The sequence below is a fragment of the Microcebus murinus genome, chromosome 10 (assembly GCF_040939455.1).
Source record: "Microcebus murinus isolate Inina chromosome 10, M.murinus_Inina_mat1.0, whole genome shotgun sequence".
Taxonomy (NCBI): Eukaryota; Metazoa; Chordata; class Mammalia; order Primates; family Cheirogaleidae; genus Microcebus; species Microcebus murinus.
In genome coordinates, this window is record NC_134113.1 from 90,302,331 (window position 1) to 90,328,586 (window position 26,256).

Sequence of the window (26,256 nt, forward strand, 5' to 3'; positions counted from 1 at the left end):
ATTTCTATAGGGCCCTACATCCATCTCAAAGAGGTCTCTCTGGCCACATCTGTTTCCAGAGCTGTCTCGCCAAAAATATGTGCATATTTGCTGGTCCCTGTTCTGGTTAAAGACTTGTCCGTAGTTCTAAGTAAAGCAAGTAAAAGATATCACCTTTGTCCATTAAGACAATACCTACAAGAAGAATACATACAAGAGTCTAGGAATCTGACAAGACCAATAAACAGAACGCCAGAGGTGCTGGTTTCTTCAAGTTTTAAACAAGGTTAAGAGGAAAATGGGGACTTTTTTCTTTTTACAAGTCCTACTAGATCTTACCTATTTTATGAGACATTGAACTAAGGAAATATTGTTTATGATATTAAAATATCATCTCCTTAAAGGCAACAGGCTTATTTTGTGACTACCGTATAACCTACTGCTATAAATTAAAAAGTGCTTATCATTAGAATAGCTATCAATAGGAGACTGGTTTCATCAATCACAGTAAACAACTAAACAATGCTTTTTGCAACTGCAAAAAGCAATGAGGAGAATCTCAATATTTTGCTAAGGACTGGTATCCAGGCTCTATGGTTAGATAAGAAAAGCAAGATGAAGTGTTTATGATCTGAAACCACTTATCTAAAATAGGAGAGGGGGGTTCCAGTCTCAATAGTGGCAGGGTAGCTTGTACCAGCCTTCCTGCAGATAGAAATGATAGAATCTGGATAGAACAAATGTATTTTAAAAACTATTCAAAGGTACTGGAGAGTGCCCCAAAGCAGACAAAAACCGAAGGGGATTTCACTTTGGAAGAAAATACCTGCCCAGGGTGAGATGCATATTTATACAGCTTCTCTCCCCCCGCCCAGGGGAGCTCTCCAGTCCATACAGCATGGGACAGATAGATGATAAAAGGAGAATTGCTTGAGATGTTAGAAGATAAGAGTATATAGCTGCCAGAATGGCAGAAAATTGAAGAAGCAAATCTCATAAAGGCGGAAGCCTCAGAGGTGGGTAGTGACTAAATTGGCACGTAAAAGTTCCCTCAATTCTTGTCTGACTCCTGAACAGCACAAGTGCAGGGGAGACTCTAAGTTCAATGAAAAGCAACCACTGGATGGTCAAAAGATATCAGCAGGACTCTCAGCTACTGGCTGCTGCAGTAGAGTCAGAGTTCAGAGTTTTGAGTCTCACCAAGTTAGCAGGCTCCGTAAACACCTCAGGCTGTCCATTACCCTAGAATGGCCACACCTTGGGAATAAGAACTATGTTCCAGGACAGAGGAATCTGGCCAAGGGAAAACGAGAAAATTGAAACAGCTTTGACCTAATGAAATGTAAGGCCAAGTCTCAACGTGACTGGCTAGGAATTTAACTGGCTGCTAGAACAAAAATCAACACTCTTCAGAGGAAATGAACATAATCCAGAGTCTCTGCAATATAGTATCACATTTTATCTGATAAAAAATTTTTAGACATGAGAGGAAACAGGAAAATGTGACCCATAATAAAAAGGAAAGGTAGTAAACAGAAATAGGCCTTGAGATGTCAGAGTTAGCAAGAAAGGACTTTACAGCCCTATTATATTAATAAATAATAAAGTTCAAGCCCTCAAAGGAAATGACAGTCATAAGGAGTGATGACAGATATTGTCAAAAGAGAAACAGAAATTGTTAAAAAAAAACGAAATGAAGATTCCATTAAATATAACTGATAAGTACAATTATGAAGTGAAAGATTGTACTGAATGGACTTAATAGCAGATTAGAGCTGAGAGAAGAAAAGGTTAGTAAATTTGAAGACAGATCAGTAAAAATTAAATCCAAACAAATTCTCAGTGACTGGTGGAACAATATCAAACGGTCTAATACACATGGAATTGGAGTCCAAGAAGGAGAATATAGAAAGAATGGGGAGGGCAGGGAAGAGAGAATCATGGCCAGATTGTCCACAATTTAGTAACAACAACAAATGTAAAGATCCAAGAAGCTCAAGCAGGATACATACAATGAAAACCACACCTAGGACCATCATAGTCAAATTGCTGAGAACCAGAGACACAGACAAAACCTTGAATGCAACCAAGGGAAAAAAGATATCATGTACAGAGGAAAAGTTATACTAATTATGTCTAAATTCTTTTTAAAAAACAGTGTGTGTACGCACATATACACATGCACAAAGGATATGGATGGGAACCTATAGATTGAGAGAGACTTAAGAGATACAGTGACCATTTGCAATGTACAGACCCTTGTTTGTATTCCGATTCAAACCGGAAAAAACATTTGTGAGATAACTGGCAAAATGTGAACACTATTAGGCTCCGTGATGATGATTTTGTAAAGAGTCCTTTTCTTTTCAGATCCATGTTGATAAATTTACAGATGAAATGATGTGTCTGGGATTTGCTTTAAAACAATCTGGGATGGTGAAGGAGAGAGTAGATGGAGCACAGAGAAGCCAGATTGGTCACGATTTAACCATCAAAACTGGGGATGGGTACGAGGTGGTTCAGTATACGATTCTACTTCTGTGTAGGTTTGATATTTCCCATTATAAGAAGTTTTCTTTTAAGTGTTTAATCAACCTTGCAAGGATACAGGTTGGAATGACAAGCGCTAACTTCTTCACTTTACCCCAAATGCACATAAATGCTTAAAATGTACTAACTAAAACAGTCTGCAACCTTTTGGGGACAAGGCGAGTTTTCTTTTCAGAGCTAACGTGCATCTCAATTCTGCTGCCCATAAAAAAAGAATTTATCTTTTGTCCAGGGTTCACTTTTCATTTGTCACAGAATATGATCATTGTAAGCAACTATTCAAGACAGTTTCATTTTGAACTTCCATATATTTTCTTTCAAAGGCCATTTACAGAATGTCTCTCTTTACTTAAAAGCTTATTAAGGTTTAAAAATACTTAAGGATGATGAAGCCCATGTATCAAAGATTCCCATTTCCTGAATCCATTTCCCATCTGATAAATTTCAAAATGGACACAGGCGTTGGTCAGTAATCTGGTTACCTGGGGGCTTTCTTTGATGTCCCGGGCTTCAAGGCTCAGTGTGTGGGTGGTGCACTCCGAGGAAGCCTTAGGAAGTCTGGGAGGACTACGAGAGGAAGAACTTTCATGCCAAGGGTAAAAGAGGAACTGATGTAATGTCCTGGAGAGATTTCACTCTCTGTTCCTGCCCAGATCTTTGGGAACAATGCAGGAGGGGTGACAGTGCTCTGGATAATCCAACTCAGATTTTACTGTAGACTCAGGATCCAGGCAGGAGCAGGACTTGGAGGAGGCTTGATTTATTTATTTCTCTGCAGACACCACTCAAAGAGGAAGTACTTGATGAAGTTGATAACATTAAAGGAAGAGAACTGGATTTGAGGGTATTTAATTCCAGGCTCCTGGTGGTCTGGGCACAACCACTGTCAAGGCTGAAAGGCCTGCAAGGAGACCTTCCAAGCTTTGTCTCAGTTTGCAAAGCAGCGCCCACGTACGGTGTGGGCTGTGACGTTCCTACCCTGCTGCCTGCTGCCTCTGTCATTATAAGTTGGCAGCAGGGTATGGAAACTTATGAGACCAGAGCCGGCAGGCAGAGAAGCTCCGGACACAGGAAATGCACTGAGCGGACAGTGGGTGCATTACTTCCCCCAGATGTAGGAGTCTTCTGTCTAAAACAAGAAGATTTTTTTGGTCTGGCCTTGATGTCTGGGTTTGTTCTTGGTGAGCTGCCCAGCTGGAAAACTGGGAAATTATCCACGTTGCCCTCATTCTGAAGGTCTTGATATGGGTGGAAAACACACAGGGAAGAAGGAGGGAAAGCCGCACATTAGTCAGCGTGGGCAGAGAAGGAAGGGAGGAAGAAAGACCACGGACTGGCCGGGAACTGTCATGCTGGATGAAAGTGTTTTCTGATCCCAAACCTTTCTCTTTGTAGACCCTGGTTGGACAGAAACAATCCCTTTTTCTTACTAGCAAACAGCCCCAAACAAATCAGGACTTTAAATGTGATAACTGAAAATAAGGTCTCATTTCTCTTCTTTCTGTTTATTTATTAGAAATGCTTCTCTACTTAAAATTCATCTAAATTTGACCCAATTTAATCATGTTATAAATAATGAATAACTAGTGAAACTTAAAAAAAAAAAATGTGCCTTCCGGGCAAGTCCTGGGTTTTAACTGGGAGGTTTCCAGGGCAGAGCACAGGTGAAGACGGGGTTTGCATCTCACACCCCAGGATCACCGGCCAGCTTTCCCTAGGCTCGGGGTGAGGATCAGAGAAGTTGCTCGGGGAGCTGCAAATCTATAGCAGGGCCTGCAGGTGACTCCCACGCCTCAGCCCTGACCCACTGTGGTCCATGTCCTGCCAGGAGGGACGACATCTTAACATGGTTTGGGAAAAAATTAGTGGGAACTATGAATGATATAAAGAGCTACACAAAAGTTAAGGGCTCCAGGTCGAGTTGGAATTCAAAATCTATTTCATACGCACACTCCAGTTTTTGAACCCACATTACGAACTGTACTGTGTCTGCCCCAATGATGTGACCTTATTTGGAAAGAGGGTCCTTGCAAATGTCATTAGTTAGTATCAGGTCATTTGAACCATCCGATACAACTGGTGTCTTGATAAAAAGTTACTTTGGCCATAGAGACAAGCACACTGGGAGAATGCCACGTGAAAATGACGACCTCCGAGCCAAGGAAAACCAAGAATGGCCAGCACACCACGAAGGGCAAGGAAAGAAGCATGGAACACGTCCTCACTCACAGCCCTCAGAAGGAACCAAAAGCCTGGTGACACCTTGATCTCAGACTTCTAGCCCCCAGAACTGTGAGATCACACATTTCTATTGTTAAGCGACCCAGCTGTAGTACCATGTTATAGCAGCCCTAGCAAATGAACACGCCACCCCCCACTCCCTTTCCCTGGGGTTCAACTTCTACTTGGTTTGGAGGCCTTCCACTGACCCTACTCATCTCAACAAGGTGCCAACATCACTGGAGTCCCTTGTAGGGCCTGAGAAGTGCCCCAGTTTGGAATGGACGAGTCACATATGTTTGAGGTCGCCAAGAATAAACCCTATGTAAGCTCCTCCAATTTTATAAGCCTTAGATGAAAGGAGCTGAGACAAACAAAATGGGTGACATGTAGCACTCTGAGGCCTAATCTTCATTCCCAGGTGCCAGGTGGGACTGCCACCAAACCGGCGACCTTTGCAGTGGATCTGCAGGGGGAGCACATGCAAAGCTGCGGGCGAGGCGGCTTCCTGCCCTTCCCCGGCAGCGTAGGGGCGTCTCTGCTGAGTCTCGCTACAGCAGCACCAAGGAAGTGAACTGAGAAATCAAGGGACCGGATTTCAAACGAGCCAATTAGACCTGTGGGGGCAAACCTCTCAATCATTTATAGGGACGGGTGTCACAGTAGCACAAGGAGAGGGAAGAGAGGAAGGTAACCCCTTCACTGATGGCTTCCTTTTCTGGAGGTAAATCAAACTGCTCCCAGGCCCCTTATCTCAAAGAGATCAGGTGGCCTTTCTCTAAGGGTAGAAGGCAGTTTCTTGGCGACTTCCTGCCTATCTTGGGAGAGTTATTCATGCATATTAGGGATCTCTGGCCTCTAAAACTTCTGGCTTAAGAGACCAAGCTAGCCCCAGGGCTAAAAGCAGACTTCAGGCCACTGGAGGAGGCAGGGAGGGCGAGAGGGCCCCCCAAGTAAACCGGGGGCCCAGACAAGGTGCAGAGTAGCCCTTTTACAATCTGGTGCCCCTGCTTCTGCCACTGCAACAAATGCTTTCACAGGGGCAAGGTCAGGAGGTCAAAGGTCAGAGGAAGCAAAGCAGGAAGAGGAAAGGATTGGCAGAAGAGTGGAATGAGGCCGGTCAGGGGGAAAAGGTGTTCAATGGTGCCTGGAGGCTCTGCTGCCAGGGCGACCGGGAAGCCAAGATCTGGGCCTGTTCTTGTGGGGGGACCTCTCATTACCTGCTGCCAGATTCGAGAATCACAGAATAGAAAGGGCTGCCAAAAGGTTAATCTTCTAGTTCTTAAATGTGATAGGCAACAGCCAGATGATTAATGGGAAGGTTCCAAAGGGTCACAGAGGACCTACCGTGCGCCAGGTACTGCGAGCTAACATGAAACGCACGCAGTGCTCACTTCAGAACAGGCTGTGTTCTGCAAGTAATTAAGATTGGCACTTTAAAAGCATTTCCCCACAGAAACTATAGTACAGATGGTGCCCAGCTAATCCACGAAGGTGTTCTAGGATAATGGCGTGGGAGGTGACAGGCCTTTTCTGCGTACAGGATGCACCAATCTGGTGTTTGCACAAAGTGCACGCAGTTGCAATAATGAGAATGGTTAAGAACACTGGAATGGGAAGAACAAAACCAACCATTGCACAACAATGTGAATATGCTTAACACTACTGAGCTGTACACTTAAAAATGGTTAAGATGGTACATGTTATAGGTATTTGACCCCAGTTAAAAATTTACCAAGAAAAGAAGGAAAAAAAAACCCCAACCAAATAATTGTAAGAAATATTGCATAATGATAATGAATAACATTTACTGAGTGCTTGCTATCTGACAGGTGCTATTTTAAGGGCATTTGCCCCATAGTAACTCATTTCTTTCTTACATCAACCCCAAGAGATAGGTATTGTCGTTTTCCTTCTTTTAAGATGGAGACTGAGACACATGGAAGTTAAATCAAACTCACACAGCTAGTAAACAGGGGAGCTGGGATTTGAACCCAGGTGGTCTGGATCCAGAGCACATATGTGCGCTGTTACCCTCTCTGGCTCTGTGACATATGACATGGCTAAAATGTATACCAAAGATGTCAACCAGGCTGATGGTCTCCTCGACACTTCAGGCATCAACATGATTCCAGCAAGATAAGAGAATCGGGGTGGTTTATACAACAACCAGTACTAGGATGTGACTTGAGCAGCTAGATTCTCCATCTGCTTTCTGCTTACTCAGTAGCTGTAATGAGCGGCCAGCTTTCTAGACGTGACCTGCACTGAGGGGCTGGTTCCCAGGAGGGTGAGAGCCAGGGCTTCTGCTCTCAGAAGCCAGTGCCCGACTCGGAACCCACATTTCTTACAACGGGGAGACTTTGATCACGCTAAACCCATTCATCCTGAGGGGGTCAGTCATCTCTAAGGGTTAATTCAGTCCAAGTTAGTATGAGTTTTTAATACCATGAACTACAGACATACTCTGGGCTCTCAAAAGTGATCTTTGACTTTGTTGGTTCAAATTTGACAGAATGCAGACAGGAATACTGGGTTCTGCCACACTGCACCTCAGTCAGGTGACCTGAAAATTGCCTTGGCGTCCTAATCTCCACCGCTTCTACTCATCTTCCAATTGCTCACCCTATTTTCAGGGCATTTGCACAATAAAAATTTATAAAAATGTTATTTGGGTCTGTATATTCATGCTGCAGTAAAATGAACACAGGTGTTGGAGTCAGTCCCACCCGGGTTTAAAATCTCAGCTTTGTTATTTGATTCTGGGGCGTGTTACTTTATTGCTGTTAACATTTATTTCCTCATCTATAAAGTGGGGATAATAATGTTACCTTTTTTATAGGGTGGTTGTGAAGCTTAAATGATTTAAACATTTTAGAGTTTAGAACAGGGCCTAGCACATGATAAGGACCCAATAAATGCTAGCTATTATTTTGTTGTTACGAAGCAAATTCATATACCTCATCTTCTTTAATTATCTCATTAAAATTGTATATGATTTCCTTCCTCCAAAGCAGTCTTTGGGCTTTGGTGGTGGTGGTGGTGGAGTTGTAGGGGTAATATTCTCCTCAGTAAAGCAATCATGCAAATAAAACTTCTGTGGGCCAGTGTGGAATGCATGCCTCCCTCTCTGCTCCCTGCAAAGAAATGATTTCTCTCTACTGTCTGGGCCAACCCCATGTGCTAGTTGTAAGTTTTCCTTACACTAGTTGTAAGTTGTAAGTTTTCCTTACAACTAGCAATGAGATCAACAGCATGTCGATGCTTGAAATTCCTCATCACCACTTGCAATCTGCATGTCCAGTTCGTGACAAAGAGCTGGCCCAAAGCAGAACTTCTACCTTAAAACTGTGTCCGCTGCTGCAGAAACAATCACAGCACTGCACACACACGAACATTATTTAATCAAATTAAAGTGATTAAAAACTACCTTTCATAGCTTCTCTGATGGGGCACAAGAAAGGGCAGGACTGAAGAGCCATAATTATCAAAAGGTCTCCAAGGGCGTGGTGGGATGAGAAAGTTTGAGAAATGGAGATCTTGTCCCTTCTCCCTACAGACTATGGCATATCCAAGTTCCACAGGGTGACTCTGCAAAGCTGGCCCTGTTTAGAGATTTTAGCCCAGAAGAGAAACCTATTTTATATTGCCCAATGGTGCTTTTAGGGAACCTCTATGCAAGTAGTTCTAACACCAAAGCACCAGTGGCAATTGAATACATATTTTGGGGACACAGCCTTTCTTTGGAAAGGAGCTAAAATCAGCTCCTTTTAGCTTTGTGGGATCTAAAAGGAACTGATTTTAGAACGTAAGTTATTGGAAGAAACTTATAGGTGTGGAAAAAAAATTATTTTATTGTCATTGGCTGGTCTGATATTTCTAAAGATGATTTGTTTCTTGGTTTTCATGAAAGAAGTAGCATCATTGCTTATTTTGCCTCCTTTCTATAATATGTAACTACCTACCTGCCTTCTAAATCATGTTACGCAGATAAAATGAGTCATGACAGTCAAAGAAAAGGTATCTGCTGAAACTGAGCTTTTTATCATGAAGTGAGTGAACGGCACAACTCCTGGTTTGACTGAGAGGGGCAATGTTACCAGAATTCATGATAAAGTGGGACAAATGAGAACAGAAGAGAGTTTCTGGGCAACATGAGGCAGGACATGGTTATGATTTTCTGGATTTTAGATGCCCGAGACCCCCAGGGTGAGAATGTGTCTTATTTGTCTTCATGTCACCCAGAGAGACTCAGGCACCCTGGATCTATTGGGAAGATCTGAGAGCTGCGAGAGAGCTCAGAGACCATTAGTCTCACCTGCCATCTCACTCCTGGGCAAACTGAGAGCCAGGGAGGTGCGAAACGTAGCCCTCCTGATTTGTTCTGCCAGAATGGAGGATTACAACCTGGTTTCCTGGCTTCCAGATCCCACCCTTTAGACTTTTTTATACACACGCACCCAACACCCGCCAGTCTGTCTGAAATGGTTAAGCCTGTTGTCCCGGCTTACTTATTGATGGAGCCCTGTGTCACTGCCATACATGTATGTCTTGGTATGGATGAAAAGTTACCAGGTTAACCTGATTATATAATATCACCCTCTCTTCCCATAACTAATAAGTAGGGAATAGAGGAAAATGCTGGTTTTCCTAGAGGTAGGTGGTCATCTGAGGACTGCTTTGCTCAAGGCAGGACACGATTTCAGAATAGACTACTTGTAGAGATAAAGAATGTAGACGAAATAAAGGGTTAGATGTCTGGGCAGAGGACACCTCTGTGCTAACACAAGCTTCCTAGCTTCCAGCACTGCCACGTGCTACTGCAAAGGGAGGCGAGGTTTCAAAGTAGGATACAAAGGATATGTGTGGGGGACTGGTGCTAGGTTGAGCAAGACACGATGTATTGGGACATAAATTCCCATTGTGAAATTATGAATGTCTGAACTGGTTCAGCTGGTGGCCGTGATGGGGTGAAGTCACAAACATGTTGAACGAAGCCTTGTGTTTGCACTTGACCCTGCACACCTCTCTGTGCCAGGCTGCTCACGAGTGGAATCAGGCCCTAATCTGTCTATCTATCCATCTACCTATCTATGCCAACTTGATAACAAACATGAGTTGTCTTGGGCCAACATACTCTGACGTGCTATTGTATCCTCAGTTCTGTAAAAAACAAATCATTGGGGGAATAATATTTGATATGTATAATTCACAGATTTTTTTTTTTAGGGCCAGATCTTTCCATATGTTAACATATGCTCACATCAATCATCTGTATCCTGCCAATTAAATATAACTGTACTGATTCTAGAGAGAATTCATGTTGAGCTGGATCTTTTCTTCTTGGTGGAGAAGAGGGAAAGAAGGAGGAGGTGCTTGGAACTTGTGCTGATCCAGGCACCTCTCTGCTTGGTCTCTTTGTCATCAAGGGCACTCGTGTATCTAAAAGTCAGAAGAGGGGGGCAGCCTCTTTATAACCTCTGTGTCCCGGACAGCTCTTCTCACTGTACTACCTGATGAAGACCTACACTCCCCTTCTTGTTGTGTGCACCTGTCCGTCTGAGAGCCTGCACCATGTCTGGACAGAAAAAGGAAGAGGACATGTACCCTCAGATCTTGCTTCCTGGCCATCAGCTTTAAGGAATGGTCACTAAGAACGCACTACTTTTAAGAGCTGGGTCTGAGGCAGAGCTAACTGGTCTGTAGGGCGTGATGATGGCGATGATGCCCTTGACCTTGGCCTCATTAGCTCCATTCTCTTACCTACCGAGCTCACCACCACCGACATGGGGTAACACTTGAGAGCAAACTCATTACAACCTATGCCGTGGCACACCTGTATTTCCTTGGTTTGAGAGTGGCTCTCAGAGTGAGCCACCTTTCTCTACTGATGAGCAAACGAGAACAACGACACACACTGACTTATGAGTCAAATGAGGCCCAGGGGAAAGGAGGAAGATTTGGAGGAGGTGAGACTGTAAGTCTCCATTCACATTCGGGAATACTGTTTTTTTGTTTATAATAGAGAGAGAGAACCCATCACACATCCTTTGTATCTGAAAGGCAGGCCAGGTAATATATTTCTTGCCTTAATGTCAAGCTTCAGTAAACCCACCTCTTCTTCTCTGGAGTGGCTGTTGGCTATTATGCAAGCCGGAAATGTACACGGCAGGAAGAGCAAAGGAACAAAAAACCGAACTGGGGGAGGAGGGCAGCTGCTAAATTTAGTGAGGGTAAAGCCAGGAGGGGAAGGCAAGGACATGCACAAAATGCTCGTTTATTCTCCAGCGCGTAAGCGCGGGCCCTGCTGGGAGACGCTTGGCACCGGGAGGTGACGTTGGTGGCCTGGAGTCAGGCTCTCTTTTGTGAAGTGTTAATTGAGAAAACAAAAAAACTTCTCATTTTTTTTCAGTTTGCCAACAACAAAACGAAAACATCAGTCCTGCTTCCGGGGGTGATCAATCAGTTTAAGAAATGATCAGGGTTTTAAGCCCCTAGTAATCTGGACCTCAGGAAAAGCGCACGTGGAAACATGCGAGCACATGTCCCCGCGTCTGTTGTCTGACCCATCCGGGCAGGAGGATGTGGCCATCCTGACCCTCAGAGGCACAAGCCAGCAGTGAACGCTGCTACACACTCAGCGGTTCAGTGGGGGGCGGCACTCGAAGTAAGACTTCTATGCCCTGTTTCTGTACCCAAGCGCCTACTTTGGAACTACATCCAGGGCCTAAATTCAACACCGGTCGACTGGTTGGTTATTTATATATGTATGTATATATGATTGATTGATTATTTATTAATGAATGACAAGGTTTTGCTCTTTTGCCCACGCTGGAGTACAGTGGTGTGATCATAGTTCACTGCAGTCATAGTCCTGGGCTCAAGTGATCCTCTCACCTTAGCCTCCTGAGTAGCTGGGACTACAGTTGTGCACCACTATGCCCAGCTAAATTCTAAATTTTTTTTTGTAGAGACAAGGTCTGGCTATGTTACTCAGGCTGGTATTGAACTCCTGGCCTCAACCAGTCCTCCCACCTCAGCCTCCCAAAGTGCTGGGATTAAAGGCATGAGCCACTGCACCGGGCCTGGTCTTTTGTTTCCACCAATGATTTATGACTACTGTGACTCACCAGGGAAGAGAAGCAACCGGGACATCTGTACTAAACACGGACACTGAGCATAACTCTAATCAGCCTCCTTTGGTGCATGATGAAGAAATCCCAACTCCAACACCGAGTTCATTGGGTGTGGGCTTTTTCCCTTTCTCGTAGCTTTTATTACCCACTGCTCACAAGTCTTTAATAACTCTCCACTACTTTCCTTTATATCCTAGAGATCAAAGCTCTCCACACTCTGGTTTCAAGCTAAGCTCCTTGGACTAGCTCTGCAAGGGCAAAATGCCGATCATTGTGGAAGCAGCGTGATGGCTCACTGCGGGTCACTTATTTTATTCTCACTTTTTGGGGTGTGTTTGAAATTTTTCATAATAAAAGAGTGGGGAGACAGAAGATAAGCTCTACCATCCAAGTCATCTGATTCCTCCCTATTCCAAAGTCTTGCCCCACCCTTATGTCAGTTCCTCTCTCTGTCTGGAGTGTTCTCTACATCATCCCTGCTTATCAGAATCCTGCTGAACCTTTAAGGAATCCACCAGAGCCCCCTTGTCTATGGACTGAGCCTGCTTCTTGCACCTGGCCGTGGTTGCCCCTTCCACTACGTCTTCGAATTACAGTCATGCCTCTGCACGGCTGTGCACATCCATCTCAGTGCTTCACTTGGAGACTGAGCTTCAGAGAACCGAGACTGTATCTTATGCATCTAGGCATTTCCCCCCTCCACGTCTTATACATAGTAAGCGCCCAATAAATGCTTGCTCAACGAAAAATGAATTTACATGATTGAGAACAGCTTATCAAGTTAACAACTGAACCTCCTGGATGCATGTAAACCTCAGTCCAGGAAACAGAAGCCTCCTCCCCCAGGTACCTTCTTCGTGGTTCTGGTGCAGCATGACCTCCGGCTGTGTGTGTATGGAGTTTCCGGGGTGGAAGAATGGTGAGAAAAGAATCCGAGGTTTCCTCTGCTTCAGAATATGCTGAAGGAGTTCATAGAGCACGTCACCTGCAAAGGAAAAGGAAAAGGAAATAGAGAAATGGGAATATTTCTTTCAACAACCATTTAGCAAGCTTCAGCTGTGTGCCTGGACTGTTCTGAAGGTACAATGGTGAGAAAGGCAGGCAGGCCGCCCCCCCTCCTGGAGCTCCTGGGGCAGGATGGAGCGCCTGAAACTCGCAAGGTCAGAGCCATGTGATTTTTTTTAATCAAACTTTTTTGATGACAGTAACATACAAAAAAGTTTTTAAAATGCAGAAAACCAGAAAGAAAACAAAAGTCACCTATAATCCCACTGCTGAGAGAGGGAAGACTTGTTAATCGTGTTCATAGCTATGTAGTTTGAATCAGCTTTTAATAGTCTGCTACTCTCTTCTCCCCTCCACATTAGGTTTTAAAGACTTCCCCACACTACTGAACTGCTTAGTGGCTGCATAATAATGACCCATCAGAGGGATATATCAGACTTTACTGGAATTTTTAATTGTCCCAATTTATTGCTATTATTTTTATGAAGATATCCACTTTACATCTATCTTTGCTTGCACTTCAGATTATTCAAAGAAGAATTACGAAGCCATTAAGTATGAACATTTTTAATGTTCCAATGACAACTCATAGATTCTTCATAGAAATCTTTCCTACAGTGAAAAATATGCCTTTCTACCCAACTCCAATCTCAGGCAAGAAAAGAATACATAAAAAAAAAAAATTCACAAGTCCAGTTAGAGGTGCTAACTATTGGAGATGCTCTATAAGGAACTGGCACATTCTGGGATGCTTCCCTCCTTTAAAAATATATGTAGGCACTGCTCCAGGGTTCTACAGTCTCTAGAAAATCATCTTGAGATGTCAGCCCCTTGCAGAGGATGGCTGGCGTGGAGTTGGGCAGGGGGCTCTCTGTTCTGATATATTTGGTATTTGAAGTGTCCACTGAGTAAGTAATTAGCAAAAAAACTGTCATGGTCTCGTCCCACCCCTTTGGCTCAAATTCAAAATGCAAGTGGATGCCTCAAAACCCATAGGGGTGGGCGGTTAATCTTTAAAATATCACAGGCCTCTGACTATCCCCCACGCCCTTCCCAACACACAGATACGAAGTCAACAGAGTGCCAAACAATAGGCCTTTGTCTCTAATTTTAGCCATTTTAAACAGATACTTTAATTAACAACTTAGTTTAACCGCGTGTTTGGGGCTGTGGATATTGCTACATTATTTTTTCTTTCAAACTCAGCAGGAACTGGAGAAATGCTGCATATTAATTTCCTTCTTTCTGCAACCTTCACTCGTCTACCATTCGAACCAGGTGAAGTTCCCGGGGTGCCCCACCCGAAGCGATGCCTGAGGGAACCCTGTGTCTTTGACTTCTTTGTTCCTTCCTCTACCTTTGAAATCGGTTGCTACTGGTATACCTTTCTGCCACTACTTACTGCTATGATTAAACAAAGCCAAAGACTTCAAAGAGCTGTAGACAGCATGTCACTCGGGTGTTTTACTAAAAGGGAGATGGGCAGGAAGATGCAGAGATGTCCTGAACCAGACTTTGTCAAAATGTTATATTTAAGGTAGAACCATGGCACACGCCGCTGCATTTGTGAGCTGGAAACGGCTTCGGAATTCACTGAATCCAAACCTAGTAGTCATGGTGATGTCTCTGATGAGGCAGGATACGGAGCCTGAAATACAGTCCTATTTTAATGATTCATATTTTAATCTCATACAAAAATAAGTCCCTAATCAACACTTTGTTTCTTTTGGTGTAGTGTAACGTCTTCCTGAACTTTTCCTAATTTACACGGCCTCACACTCCGCTCACTGGGTTTTATCCTGTGGGTCTGATCAATGCTTTATTTCGGTAGTTTGCAGAAAAGAAAATGAAAACATTAAAAATGTGTTCCTGATGATTACTATTACTAAAAAAATGGTCAGTAATTAGTGTATTCATTTTGGAAGGGAAGGCCAGGAAATATAAATTTAGTGTCGGGGAGGGGGTTTCAAACTCTGTTCACTCAGCAAGGCGGGCCGGCGTGGCGGTGGTGTGCGCAGACTGCAGACGCAGGCCCGGGGACCTGGGTCAGAGGCCCAGCTCCTCTGCACCAGGTGACCTTGAGCAAGTCCCGGGACTTCTGCACAAAATGCAACTAGCAGCACGGGGGTTACAGCAGGGAAGCTCCTAGCGCTGGGTTTGGTGCACTTGCTGCTGCCTGGCCCTGGCTTCGAGGCTGGAGAAACTCCCTGGTGGGGTGGTGACAACGAAAGCCGGAGAGTGGGCCGGACACTTTCCCTTCCATGTTTCCATGTCTCTACGTACATATAGAAAGTGAGGCAGGATGGCAGAAGAGGGAAGAGTCCGTGCTCTGGAGTCAGACTGGCGCCTCCCTGGCCGTGCCCCGGCCGCAGTTTCCTCGTCTATAAAATGGCCACGTGGGTGGCAGCTACCCTGTGGGATCACTGTGAGGCTTCATTGAGGTGGTCCGTGTAATAAGGTCATCGCAGTGCCAGGCAAACCTTAAAAGCTCAGGACACGCTAGTGGTTGCTTTTACCGCCGCCACTGACACGAGTGTCGTTATTATTACTGATACTATTACAACGGTTTAGGACAGGCAGGTCTGTAGACCTCTAAGGAAGTCTCACGTGGACAGCGCAGGAGGAGTGTGCCAGTCATGGTCATTTTACGTTGTCCCTTCAGAAAGGGCACAGAAGGCTGACGGGGGCCACTCTCCCATTCTCGGGCTCTCTGGACACCTCGTCCCAACCTGGGGGCTCAACCCACAGTGGGTGACATGTGTCCCACCCCGTACTTTCCCAGGGCTCTCCGCCCGAAGCTGGGCAAGGGAACAGCAGAGGTTTCTCTCCAAGCATGCAGGAGAAAGCTGGGGAAGAGGGAGTCTGATGGAGGTTGCCAGTTTCTCACCTGAGCTGTGAGCCTGTTATGGGATGTGTGAGACAGCGGAAGTTAAGTGCCACCTCCGGGGTCTGGCTAATGGGTGGGAGCATGGACCTAAGGTCCTAGGCCAGGAAAAAACTTAATTTCTAAGACCCTAGAGTGGGGCCATAGCTGGACCAGTCCATTCACAGATACTATGCCAACATATCCACCCACATGCCATGCGGGCACCCAGCTCACTGTGCAGGTGCTATGAGCATATGATTGGCAGTGGAATCTCAGACCTAGAGAGGATTCTAGAGGTTTCTTAGATAGAGTCCCCTGCCTCCCCTCCTGGTGTGAAGAAGTGGCTTTGGCTGGGTACTTCCAGTGATGGGCAGCTGGCCACACACAAGCAAACCATTTTTGGACACCTTTAGTTGAAAGTTGCTCTGCTGGGTTGGAATGTGGCTTCCCCTGCAATCCCTGTAGCTTGGTTCTTAGTTCTGGCTTCTGGGGTAACACAGACCATGAGAGTTGCCTACAATAGGTTTCCAAGTAAATGAAGATGCCCTCCCATCCTCTGCCTCCACTGTCCCTGAGCTCCTCAACACCCAGCCTATCCTCCATACATTCTTCACATCTTCATTCATGTAGGTCACACCTAAAAAGTTATATTAACAAAAAGGTCTCCAGAATAAAGAAGGTATTTGCAAATAAGTTATATTTGCCTACTGAAAATAAAAAGCATGAGTCACAGCACTGTGTGTCTAACTTAGCTAATGACCATTGGCTTAAATTTGAAAGGCACTTTTCAAAAACTTCTTAGCCCATTGGATTCTTGCTAAATTTGTTATCCCAGAAAAGAAATACAGTGACTAGTACTAACTAGTGCTTTTATTGTACTAAGCAATGGAACCAAGGCCTATTGGTCAAGGGATAGCTTTTGTGTCTTCATATAAACACACATAGTTCATGTACATACATACATGCACAGAGGTGGATTTGCCATGATGCTAGTGAGCTTCAGGGACCTTCACATGCACAGGTCTCTGGGAGAAGTCCTAGAAATATTTATATGTGCCAAATACAAGGCCATAAAACCTATCCTGGGTACATGGCACACATACATACACACAAACAAAACACACATATAGTTATGCACTGGTAATCTTGACCTGAAAACCCAGGCACCTACTTTGAGAACCCTAAATTCTACTATTTTATTGCAATTTGTTTCGAACAGGTAATTAAGCGAGTGAACAATACTATTGCAAATTGCCTTGTCAATCTTACCAGTCTCTGAAGACCAAGAACATACAGATGTTGTTTGGGAGCTTTAAATTTATTTGAGGCAAGAACCTGGGCTCTGCAGCAGGCAGTCCCAAGTTGAATCCTGGTTCCTCTATTTGTTAGTTGCCTACCCTCAGGCAAACCACTTTTCCTCTTTCAGCCTCAGTTCAACGCTTAGCACAGTATTCTTCTGCATAAAACGAGAATAACGCCCCAGATTTGGCGGGGCTGTTAGGAGGATTAAGCGAGATTATATGGATAAAGCACTCGCCCCATCAATGGATGGATGGTGTATCTCTTCTGAGTATGATAATTATTATATTAACAGATGTGTCTCAAAAAATCTGGCAAAAACCTCTTTCATTTTGGGACTTTTGCATTTAAAGCATGTGCATGAGTTTTACAGTCACAGTCACACAGATGGAATGTTTTTCTCGCGCTGACGTCATTTTGTACAGATGATTCTAGTTGACGGTTCTCCCCACCCCCCAGTCCCCTAGACCCCACTGACAGCTGCATCGCCAACCTCTTTCTTTGGGTTTCTCCCCTTCAGCAATTAAGCAGTGTCAGATGTTTCCTGTCCACACACACCCCCCACACCCCTTGTTCTCATCTTCCCCTCCAGGCACTGCTCCTGTCACAGCCACACTTTCCCGGGGACTGTTCACCGCAGTTCTCTCTGCTCCCTCACCTTCCCTCCGGCTCGCACTCCTACGTCTCCAGCCTCCTCTTGCTGAGGTCACCTCCCTGTGGCCAAATCCAAAGGGCACTGGTAGGTACCTGGGGTGCTGCCTGACCTCTCAGAGTAACATCTACCAGCAGTAATTACTACCTCCCTCCTCTTAGGTTGCTCTGTGGCTTCAGACATTCCCACCTGTCCTGGTTTTCTCCCCACCTCTCTGCTCTTCCTCGTTCTCCAACCCTTCAATACTAAGGTCCCCCAGGGCTCTCACTAGCCTTTCTTTTTGGGCAACCTCATCTATGCCCATGGCTTCCATCGGCTCGGCTATGATAAACCTACTCCAGGCCAGGTGTTTCTTCTGAACTCCAGAGAACCACACTCAGGTCCCAGGTGCTTCCTCCTGGAGGTCATACAGGCACCGCACGTTTAATGCGCCTAGCACAAAAGTCTTTACAAACCAGATGGTGTTTCCTAGATCAGTAAATGCTCAGTTGATCGGGCCAGAAACCTGGGAGTGATCCTCAACTCTTCTCTCCTCTCATCTGACATCTAAGACCTGACGTCTCTGCCTTTTCAATGTTCTGGGAGTCACCCCCTTCCCTCAGCTGGCCTCACCTGAGCTCAGGTTATCGCCACTGCTCCTAGACTCCAGTCAAATGGATGTCCCACCTCCACTGTTCCACCCCTCTGCAGCTTGTCACGCCAATCCTTTGCTTGAAACCCTGGATGGCTTCCACCCATCTTTAAAGTAACACTGGAAATCCTGAACACGGCCTGCCAAGCACTGCACAATCTAGACATGAAATAATACACGAGAGAGTGCACGAGTGGCTGTAAAGCTATAGTGTAGTCCATGGCATTTACCTTCCCTGAGTTCGCTCAGCTAGTCCCACATTGGAGGTGGTTGGGGAATTTCCAGTTTTTACTATTTATAAATAGAATTGCTAAGGGCATCTTTTTTTGCCCACTACTGGATGATTTCCTTAGGACATTTTGCTTAGGAATGGAATTATCAGTGAAAGGGTATGATTAGTTTTAAAGTTTTTATTATACACTACTCGTTCTCAGAAGGCAGGGACCAACGTTTAGCATCTGCAAGGCTATCTAGAGTTCCCCCAGGGGGTTCGCAACTTTTAACTTCTCCGGTTTAGTAGGTTTAAAGCAGAACCCTAACATTGTTCAAATGCGCATTTTTCAAGTGATGATTGGCTTTGTACATATCCTCATATGTAGATTATCTGCAGTAATACATTCTTAAATTTGTAAACAGTTCTCTCTTCTCTTTCATTTTTATTCAGAGATTTTAGTTTCCTTCTGACCAATTTTAAAAAAATAATAAAGGCATGCCTGGTATGGGAGGGGTACTTTTTAGACCTGTCAGAGGGTTCTCTCTGCTGCGTCCTTTCTTTCTGTGATGGGTTTAGGATGCAGCCCAGGGCTTCGGTTCCCATAAGTTTCAGCATGAATAAAACAGCGAGAACAGTGGGGCAGGCGCAGCCTTGGGGATCCCACTGGTGGCCACAACACGCCCATTCCTGTAATGGGACTGCTCTGTTTTCTGACTCTGCTTGGTCCGAGTTTCCAAGCATTCCATTCAATCCGTTTTTACAGGTGGGTTGAATTACTAACCTTTTAAATTTAATATGAAGTGCCTTCTATGACCATAAACATAAACTAGCCTCTTACTTAGGAACAAATATTTGAAATTTAGCTTAATATTTATGTCTCAGACACAGAGACCCTGAGAAAAAAGGGGGCAGGTTATAGGAAAATTTGAGTATTATATTTAAGACAAGAACAAATCATTTAGAAAACAGATGTAGTAGGACCTTGAGCTGGATATAGAACATAAGGTAAAATAAACAAAATAATGAGCTCTTGAGGAAACAAATATTGTGAAATAAGATGTGCTTTACCGAAGGCAGTGCTGTGCGGTTTGTTTTATATATGCCATCATAACATCACTCTGTGTGACAGTGACTACCTCCATTCCACAAATGGGAGGAGTAAGGTGCTAACAAATAAATGACTTTCCCGTAAGCGACTTATCTAAGCTTTTCTGTGATGTGTGGTACACATTGTTTTGCTTGTTCAAAGACAGTGCGGAGGAGAAAGCGCCAACTCTGGGTGTCTCCAGTCAAGAGTCATGCCTGCTACAACGCCCACATTTCAGGGCTACAACTTCTCTTCTGTAGCCCAAATCCTTCAATCCTCTGACTTAATTCTAAAACAGCCGGTTGACGTTCAATCTAGCAAACCACCTGCCATTGCTTAATAGAAATTAATAGTCAAATTGGTCCAAGGAACTGTATGTAGATAAAGACTAGAATTTTCAGTCTTCAAATACAGCAAAAAAGGGAATTTTTTGCTGTATTTGAAGAATGCAAGCAAAGCATATTTCCAAAGACAAAGGTTCTGGTGGTCTGGAAATAATATGCAAAACCACATTCTAGTATACTAAAAGACTATTTTAGTATACTAAAATCCCCAATATAGTTGGCAAATCCTCTATGCATTTTTGCTGAATTGAAGGAACTTTGAAAATATGTTTCTTTTCCTTTTATAGCACTGGTAGAGAGTGAATGTAACATGAATTAAATTCATGTTAATTTGTGGGTGTTTGTTCATATAAAATAATGGGCACATAAATTCATCCCACCTGAATGTCGAACAATGGATAACTCTACATACAACTTAATATAAATGCCAATTTATCTGTTCCTTCCTATCAATGTGTTTTCTCAGAGATTCAAAGTAGTCAAGTGATCAAATAAATACCTCTCTGAATATAAATCACCTCAAAACCATTTAATGTGGTAACTGCCTACTAGCCCAAGGACAAGGTAAAATTATTCTGTTTAGGTGAGGTTTTTATAAAATTCAGATCCCTTTACATTTATTCTTTAGCTTTGCAAATGTTATAAATCTGTCATCTTCTTATATCCTCTGATTGGGAGAATATTCCAAAGATAATACCTCATTTATCTTGAACCTTGAAATCTTTCTGTATAGTAACCATCTAGTTATTTAAAACCTATTCTAAATGTTCCTTGCTTTATTCCAATGGTTGAAAATGGAGGAGTCTTATCCTAGAGGTGGGTAAAGTAAGTGTAATTTGTTAAGTTTGCAAAGAATATGGCATTAAGTATTTGAACTTAAGGCATATTGATATTTTGGTTAATTATTAATATAACTCATGGAGCCCAGTTATCAACTCTCCACGTTGAAGATCAATTGTTTTAAGGAACATTACTTCCACATACAGACAGCACAGTTTTGGGAAAGGGCCAGCAGGAAATAAGACCGAGTGGAAGATTTAAGCATCCACGTACAGTGATGGGGCATCCAGATACTTTTGTTTTATTCTAGCAGCGCCATGACTAATGAGAAGCTATTGCTGATTCTCTTTACCCAGCAAAAAAGATTCAAGGGAAGGCAATAGGAAAAAATTGGGTGAAGTCGAGTTTTACAAGGTATATAGATTGAAGGAGATCCAAGTATTTAGTCACTGCCCATAGGACAGGAGGTTATTCTGTTTACTAGAAACTTAACATGGTTTCAGTGTTGAAGTCAAACCAAATTGTTAACAGCTAAAGACAACTTAGGATCCACTTGGTGAAAACCCCATTTCTCGGATAAGGAAACTAAGTCCAGATGAAGTGATGTGATTTGCGAAGAGCCAGGTGTGGATAGATATTCCAACTGAGGCCTTGGGGTATCTACTATGCCAAACTGCTAAAGGGGAGAGCCCTTGTCAGAGGAAACAGTGGCAAAGGTTACATCTAGGAAATAAAAAGGATTTTCAATCTAGACTTGCCTCCGTGTAAGGAGAATGCATGTGGCCACACTATGCCTTCCTCACCCTGCTGGGTGGCCACATCATGAGATGGGTCTTCTCACCCTCTTCTTAGTTCTGTCTTCCAAACCCTCTGACAACACTCCTCTATTGTGAGATAAGTTTTCTGGTGGTCCTCGCTGGCAGTTATCACCTTGACATTCTGTCTATGGCTTTCTGGTTGATGCCTTCATTAAATTACTTACAGTATAAATCCATCTTCATGCCCAATTCACAAATATCTCTGTGATGGGGATGATGAGCACATCTATTCTCAACTCTGGCCTGGCTCATTTCAGATTTCCAACTGCACAACAGGACACGTCTTCTTGTGTGTCCTGGCATTGCTGGCCCCAAAATGAACTCTTACCACTGTTTCCAAATCAGCAACCCATCTTAGCTAGGCACTTTGTGCATGAAGTACTGTTATCCTGGTCTCACTGATCCAATTCTGGATTCAATGTCTCCCATTAGGATGGTAGCAACAGCACTCGAACTGGCTTTCTTGCTTTAAGTGACCCAATGCATCTACTCTTTGCACTGATGGCCAATGTCTGCTCCAAAGAGAGGGCTCCAACCACACTCTCCCGATCAGCACCTTTCAGTGGTTTCTCATCACCTGCCAAATAAAATCCAAACTTCTTAACCTTAGTACTCTCAAATTGGGTCATGATTCAAGCAATATGTACTGAGTGCCAAATGCATGCCATGCCCTGTGCTAGGCACTGGAGACTTGGCAGCTTAACAGGGCACAATCCCTGTCCCTGCTGAACTTTCTACCCTAGGCGTGGGGGACAGAGCAGCAAACACACGCATGACACAGTGCGTGTGAGGAGAGAAAAGAGCAACCACACCTACCCCGGACTGAGGTGCGACAAGATGGGGAAAGGCAGGTGGGGTGGAAGCAGGGATGAGAGTCACATAAAGCTTTGCAAGAGAGAGTCAGCACAACCTGAAATGCGAGGAGGCAATTAGACAGGCGTGGGGAAGTGTGACGAGTGACGAGTGACGCAGAAGGGAGTTTTACAGGCAGGATCTGCCCCCTGTGGTCTTATCACTGAACTCCTCTTCCGCATGCTGGCCAACACTTTCTCCTTAACACCCTTCCTTATCTCCCTCCTGTTTACCTTTCAAAGTTTTCAAAGTCTGGCTCTGTGATCATACCCTTGAGGTTCCTTTGACAATCCTGCTGGACACGCCTCTCCCTCCCGTGACCTCCCTTAGCCCGCACTTCTGCACTTCCGGTGCGGGGCTGCGTGGCGACAATCACGGAGCGAACGTCTACCGCCACCCCTCGCTGTGGGCTGCAGCACCTCATGTCCGTGCTAGTGCATCAGCTGGCCTTCCTGCCTCTGCTTCTGCCCCTCACCAGGTGGCCTTTCCCCCCTCCCCCAAACATAGGAGGCTGATGCTGCTCCAGCTCCCCTGTGCCTGCTCAGTTCCACCTTCACGCGCCACCCCACTCCATTCCTTCTCTCGTGAGACCCGCTCTGCTCTCTCCCTCCGTCCGAATCCTCTGGCCTTCAGGGTCAGTGCAACCCGCCTCTGTCTGGACAGTGACTCCTCGAGAGCAACAGCACCTTCCACACGAGCCACCCTGGCCAAGACTTCACAACGTGGCACGGAACTCCTGGCAGGCTTTCCTGTATCTTTGTTTACAGCTTTGAGCAGAGGGAACCTAGTTTTGCAAGTAAAATTGGGAGGTCACTGGGGAGAAAAATAAACCAGCAATAAAAAGGAGCACCTGAGATACGACAAAGGGGAAATTACAAAGACCCAGAGGAAAGCTTGCTCAAGGTCTAAGTCAAATCAAGTCAAAACACAGGACTTTGTCTTACACGAACGGTTTCACTAGAACACAAGAGCTGGGTTTTTTTTTCTCCCAATATATATAAGTTTGTCTCTGAGTATAGTGTCTTTGAGTTTCCACTGGAATGGAAAAGGGAAGTATTTTGCAATAAATTCAGTGGAATCATTTCAGATAGTTTTATTTATTTATATGGTTGTTTTACAGTCTTCCTACTGTGAGATTACAGAAAGAATCAATGATTTGAGACAAAATGTCTCAGGCACGTGTGGGTCTGTCCCTTCTAAAACCTTAAAAATTACTTGTTTTCAGAGAGATAAGCTTTCAAGTTTCAATAACAGTTCTACTTCTGGGGAAACTTCCCCTTTAACATTTCCTCATACAAACGGTCTGTGGCAACTGGGAAGAGCAGGGGAGATACTGGGCTGTGCTTTATCTCAGCCCCTGTACGGAGGACATTTCCTCCTGACGGTTGGTTTATTAACCCCTGGCAGGCCGCCAGCGGCAAATAAGGGTTGAACGTAGCTAGGGATGGTGCCAAGACCTTCTGCAGGATCCTTGCTCTTTGTCAAGGAGAAAAGGGACTCGGCCAGACAGGTGACAGCAAAGTCGAGGGCTTCGGCAGAACGAGGGCCTCTTGGTACTTCAATAACTGACCTCTCGCGAGGCACAAACCTGAGACCAAACTTCCCCGGTGGCATAGGCTGTTCCCAGATAACTACCTTCTAAATATCCACAGGTTTTAAGAAATGCAACCGAGAAGCATATTTGAAGCATATTTGAAGCCTTATCCATGGCGGGCAATATACACTTTGCAGATACAAATGCTTGTTACTGAATTAGATCTTCCCACGTGGTCTTAGAGACCCTTAATTTGCTAGGTCTTCCTGTTAGATAAGCCTGAGGAAGCCTCCGCTGGTATTTTTCAGGATTTCTACAAGCTACGAGATTGCATTACTTTAAAAATTCTTGAAGCCCTTCAAGTTTATTTCTGAACTCCCCTTGGCCACTAGGTTCTCCCTGTTTTTCAGCTTTGATCTCCCGTTCCCGCGTTTCTACTTTCCTTTCTACCTCCTCTGCCTCAGCAAAGGCTCATTCCCCTTCCTCTCCTGCCTTTGTTTAGAATTGAGCAGTGCACAACCTACACTCACTCCCAGGCACCCCTTTTAAAGGTCTTCAGGATCGGGGCAAGGGAGAGCGAAAGGCCTGGAGTGGCATTTTCTTCCCTTTTTGGCGTCACAACTTAGATTCCTTAAGTCCCAATGTCTGTGGGTCATCAGTGGGTTACCCCTCCTAGCCTCAAAATTCTCTCCTTGATCTGGAATCTCTTCCTCTCCTCCCCTCACCCTGGCTCATGTCAGTGGAATCTTCTTTCTACTAAGCTGTCATCATGCTCTGCTCGTGCTGACCTCCCGTGGAGATGTTTTGGGCAGGGTGAGGGGTGGCAGAGACCACCCATGGACCAACAGATCATCCAAGCTGAGCATGCGCCAAGCGTCCCGCCTCTCACCTGAATGAGGAGATCGATAGCGAAAGTCCTCTTTGGTCAGCAGCAGGAGAGCCTTGCCATTCATCTCAAACGTGTTGCTGTCAATTGGCCTTAGAGAAAACTCATTTTCAGCCCACTTGAGCCACTGGGCTACGTCATCCCTGCTCCAGTAAATTGGCTGCAAGCCTGTTGGAGAGAGAGCAAGAGAGAAAAAAAAGGTCTTGTCAGTGAGACAGTTGGAATAAAGGGGACAGATCTCTGAACAGTTAACAAAATCGAGTCTGCGTGTGTCAAGAGCCCTCATGTCCAACTCTAAGCCCCAGGTGAAAACTCTAGCTTCGTAAGTGCTCGAGTGTGCGGCAGGTTAATGCTTTATTTAAAGGCAAAATGAGAGAAAGGTCCCTTTTATGTGTGGAAGCGATGGTGGGTCTGAGAGCCCTGCCCTTCCTTGCCCAGTCCCAGAAACTGTCTGGATTCCAGGTTTGCTCTGCGGTGGCCTGAGGGGGCCCGGGCCCAGGGCGCATCTCGGTGTGCTGTGGAGGGGACCTCACAGTCAGCCCGATCTGATGGCAGCCCGGCGTCCTTTGAAGCGAGGCTGTTCCGGAGCTGGGCTTGACCTTCCGGAGCTGCCAAATAATGAAATGTTCCCTGAAACTTCTTCCAGGAAGAACAATTCACTCAGCCTCTGGGAAACCATCAGGCCGGCCTGTGGGAGTAAGAGGGCGAGGTAAGGATAAAAGGTCTTCCCCCTTTTTATTCTGCTTGCCGGTGTCAGAACTTCCCGGTGGGGGCGGTACTTGGACTCCTAGTAGGACCGGAAGTGGACTGGAGGGAGGTCTGGGGCGAGGCCGAGAGGGAGGCTCAGGTTGGGTCTCTGGAAGCCCGACGTCAAGTCTATTAATATATTTTTTTATTTTATTGTGTTAACGTAGGAAATCTTTCATGTTATCAGTCTAGTGGTTAGAACAGTGATTCTCAAAGTGTGACCTGGGGGCCCCTTTGGGTTCCCAAGATGTTTACAGGGCATCTATAAAGTAAAACCTCTTTTCAAACCATACAAAGAGATTTTTTGCCTTTTTTACTCTCATTCTTTCATGAGTATATAGTAGAGTCTTCTAGAGGCTACATGACATGTGATATTGTGACATATTGAATGAAGAAACCGATATGAGAATCCAGTCATCTTTTATTAAGCTGGACATTAAAGAGACTTGCAAAAATGTATGACAATGCTACTCTTTTCACTCATTTTTTTTGTTTGTTTTGGAAAATATATTTTTGAATATCTATTTATAATACTACATACTTGGCTTATTATTTTTCAATGAATAAACATTTTAAAAATTCTCAGTTTTAATTTATAGTATGGTAAATACAGATAGATATAACCCACATAAGCAAAAGCTCTTTGGGGACTTCAA

The 26,256-nt window shown here is 44.6% G+C and overlaps 1 protein-coding gene across 2 annotated transcripts in view; it reads right to left on the minus strand.

Annotated features, from left to right (window-relative positions):
• The window catches only part of ETV6 (ETS variant transcription factor 6), a 228,254-nt gene that overhangs the window by 26,080 nt on the left and 175,918 nt on the right, over positions 1–26,256 (minus strand). For both annotated transcript variants that reach the window (XM_012753544.3, XM_012753543.3), the window contains exons 3-4: positions 24,857–25,021; positions 12,736–12,870 (exon numbers count right to left, since the gene is read on the minus strand). In XM_012753544.3, the coding sequence (XP_012608998.1) occupies positions 12,736–12,870; positions 24,857–25,021 (300 nt within the window). The remainder of the gene's footprint in view (positions 1–12,735; positions 12,871–24,856; positions 25,022–26,256) is intronic.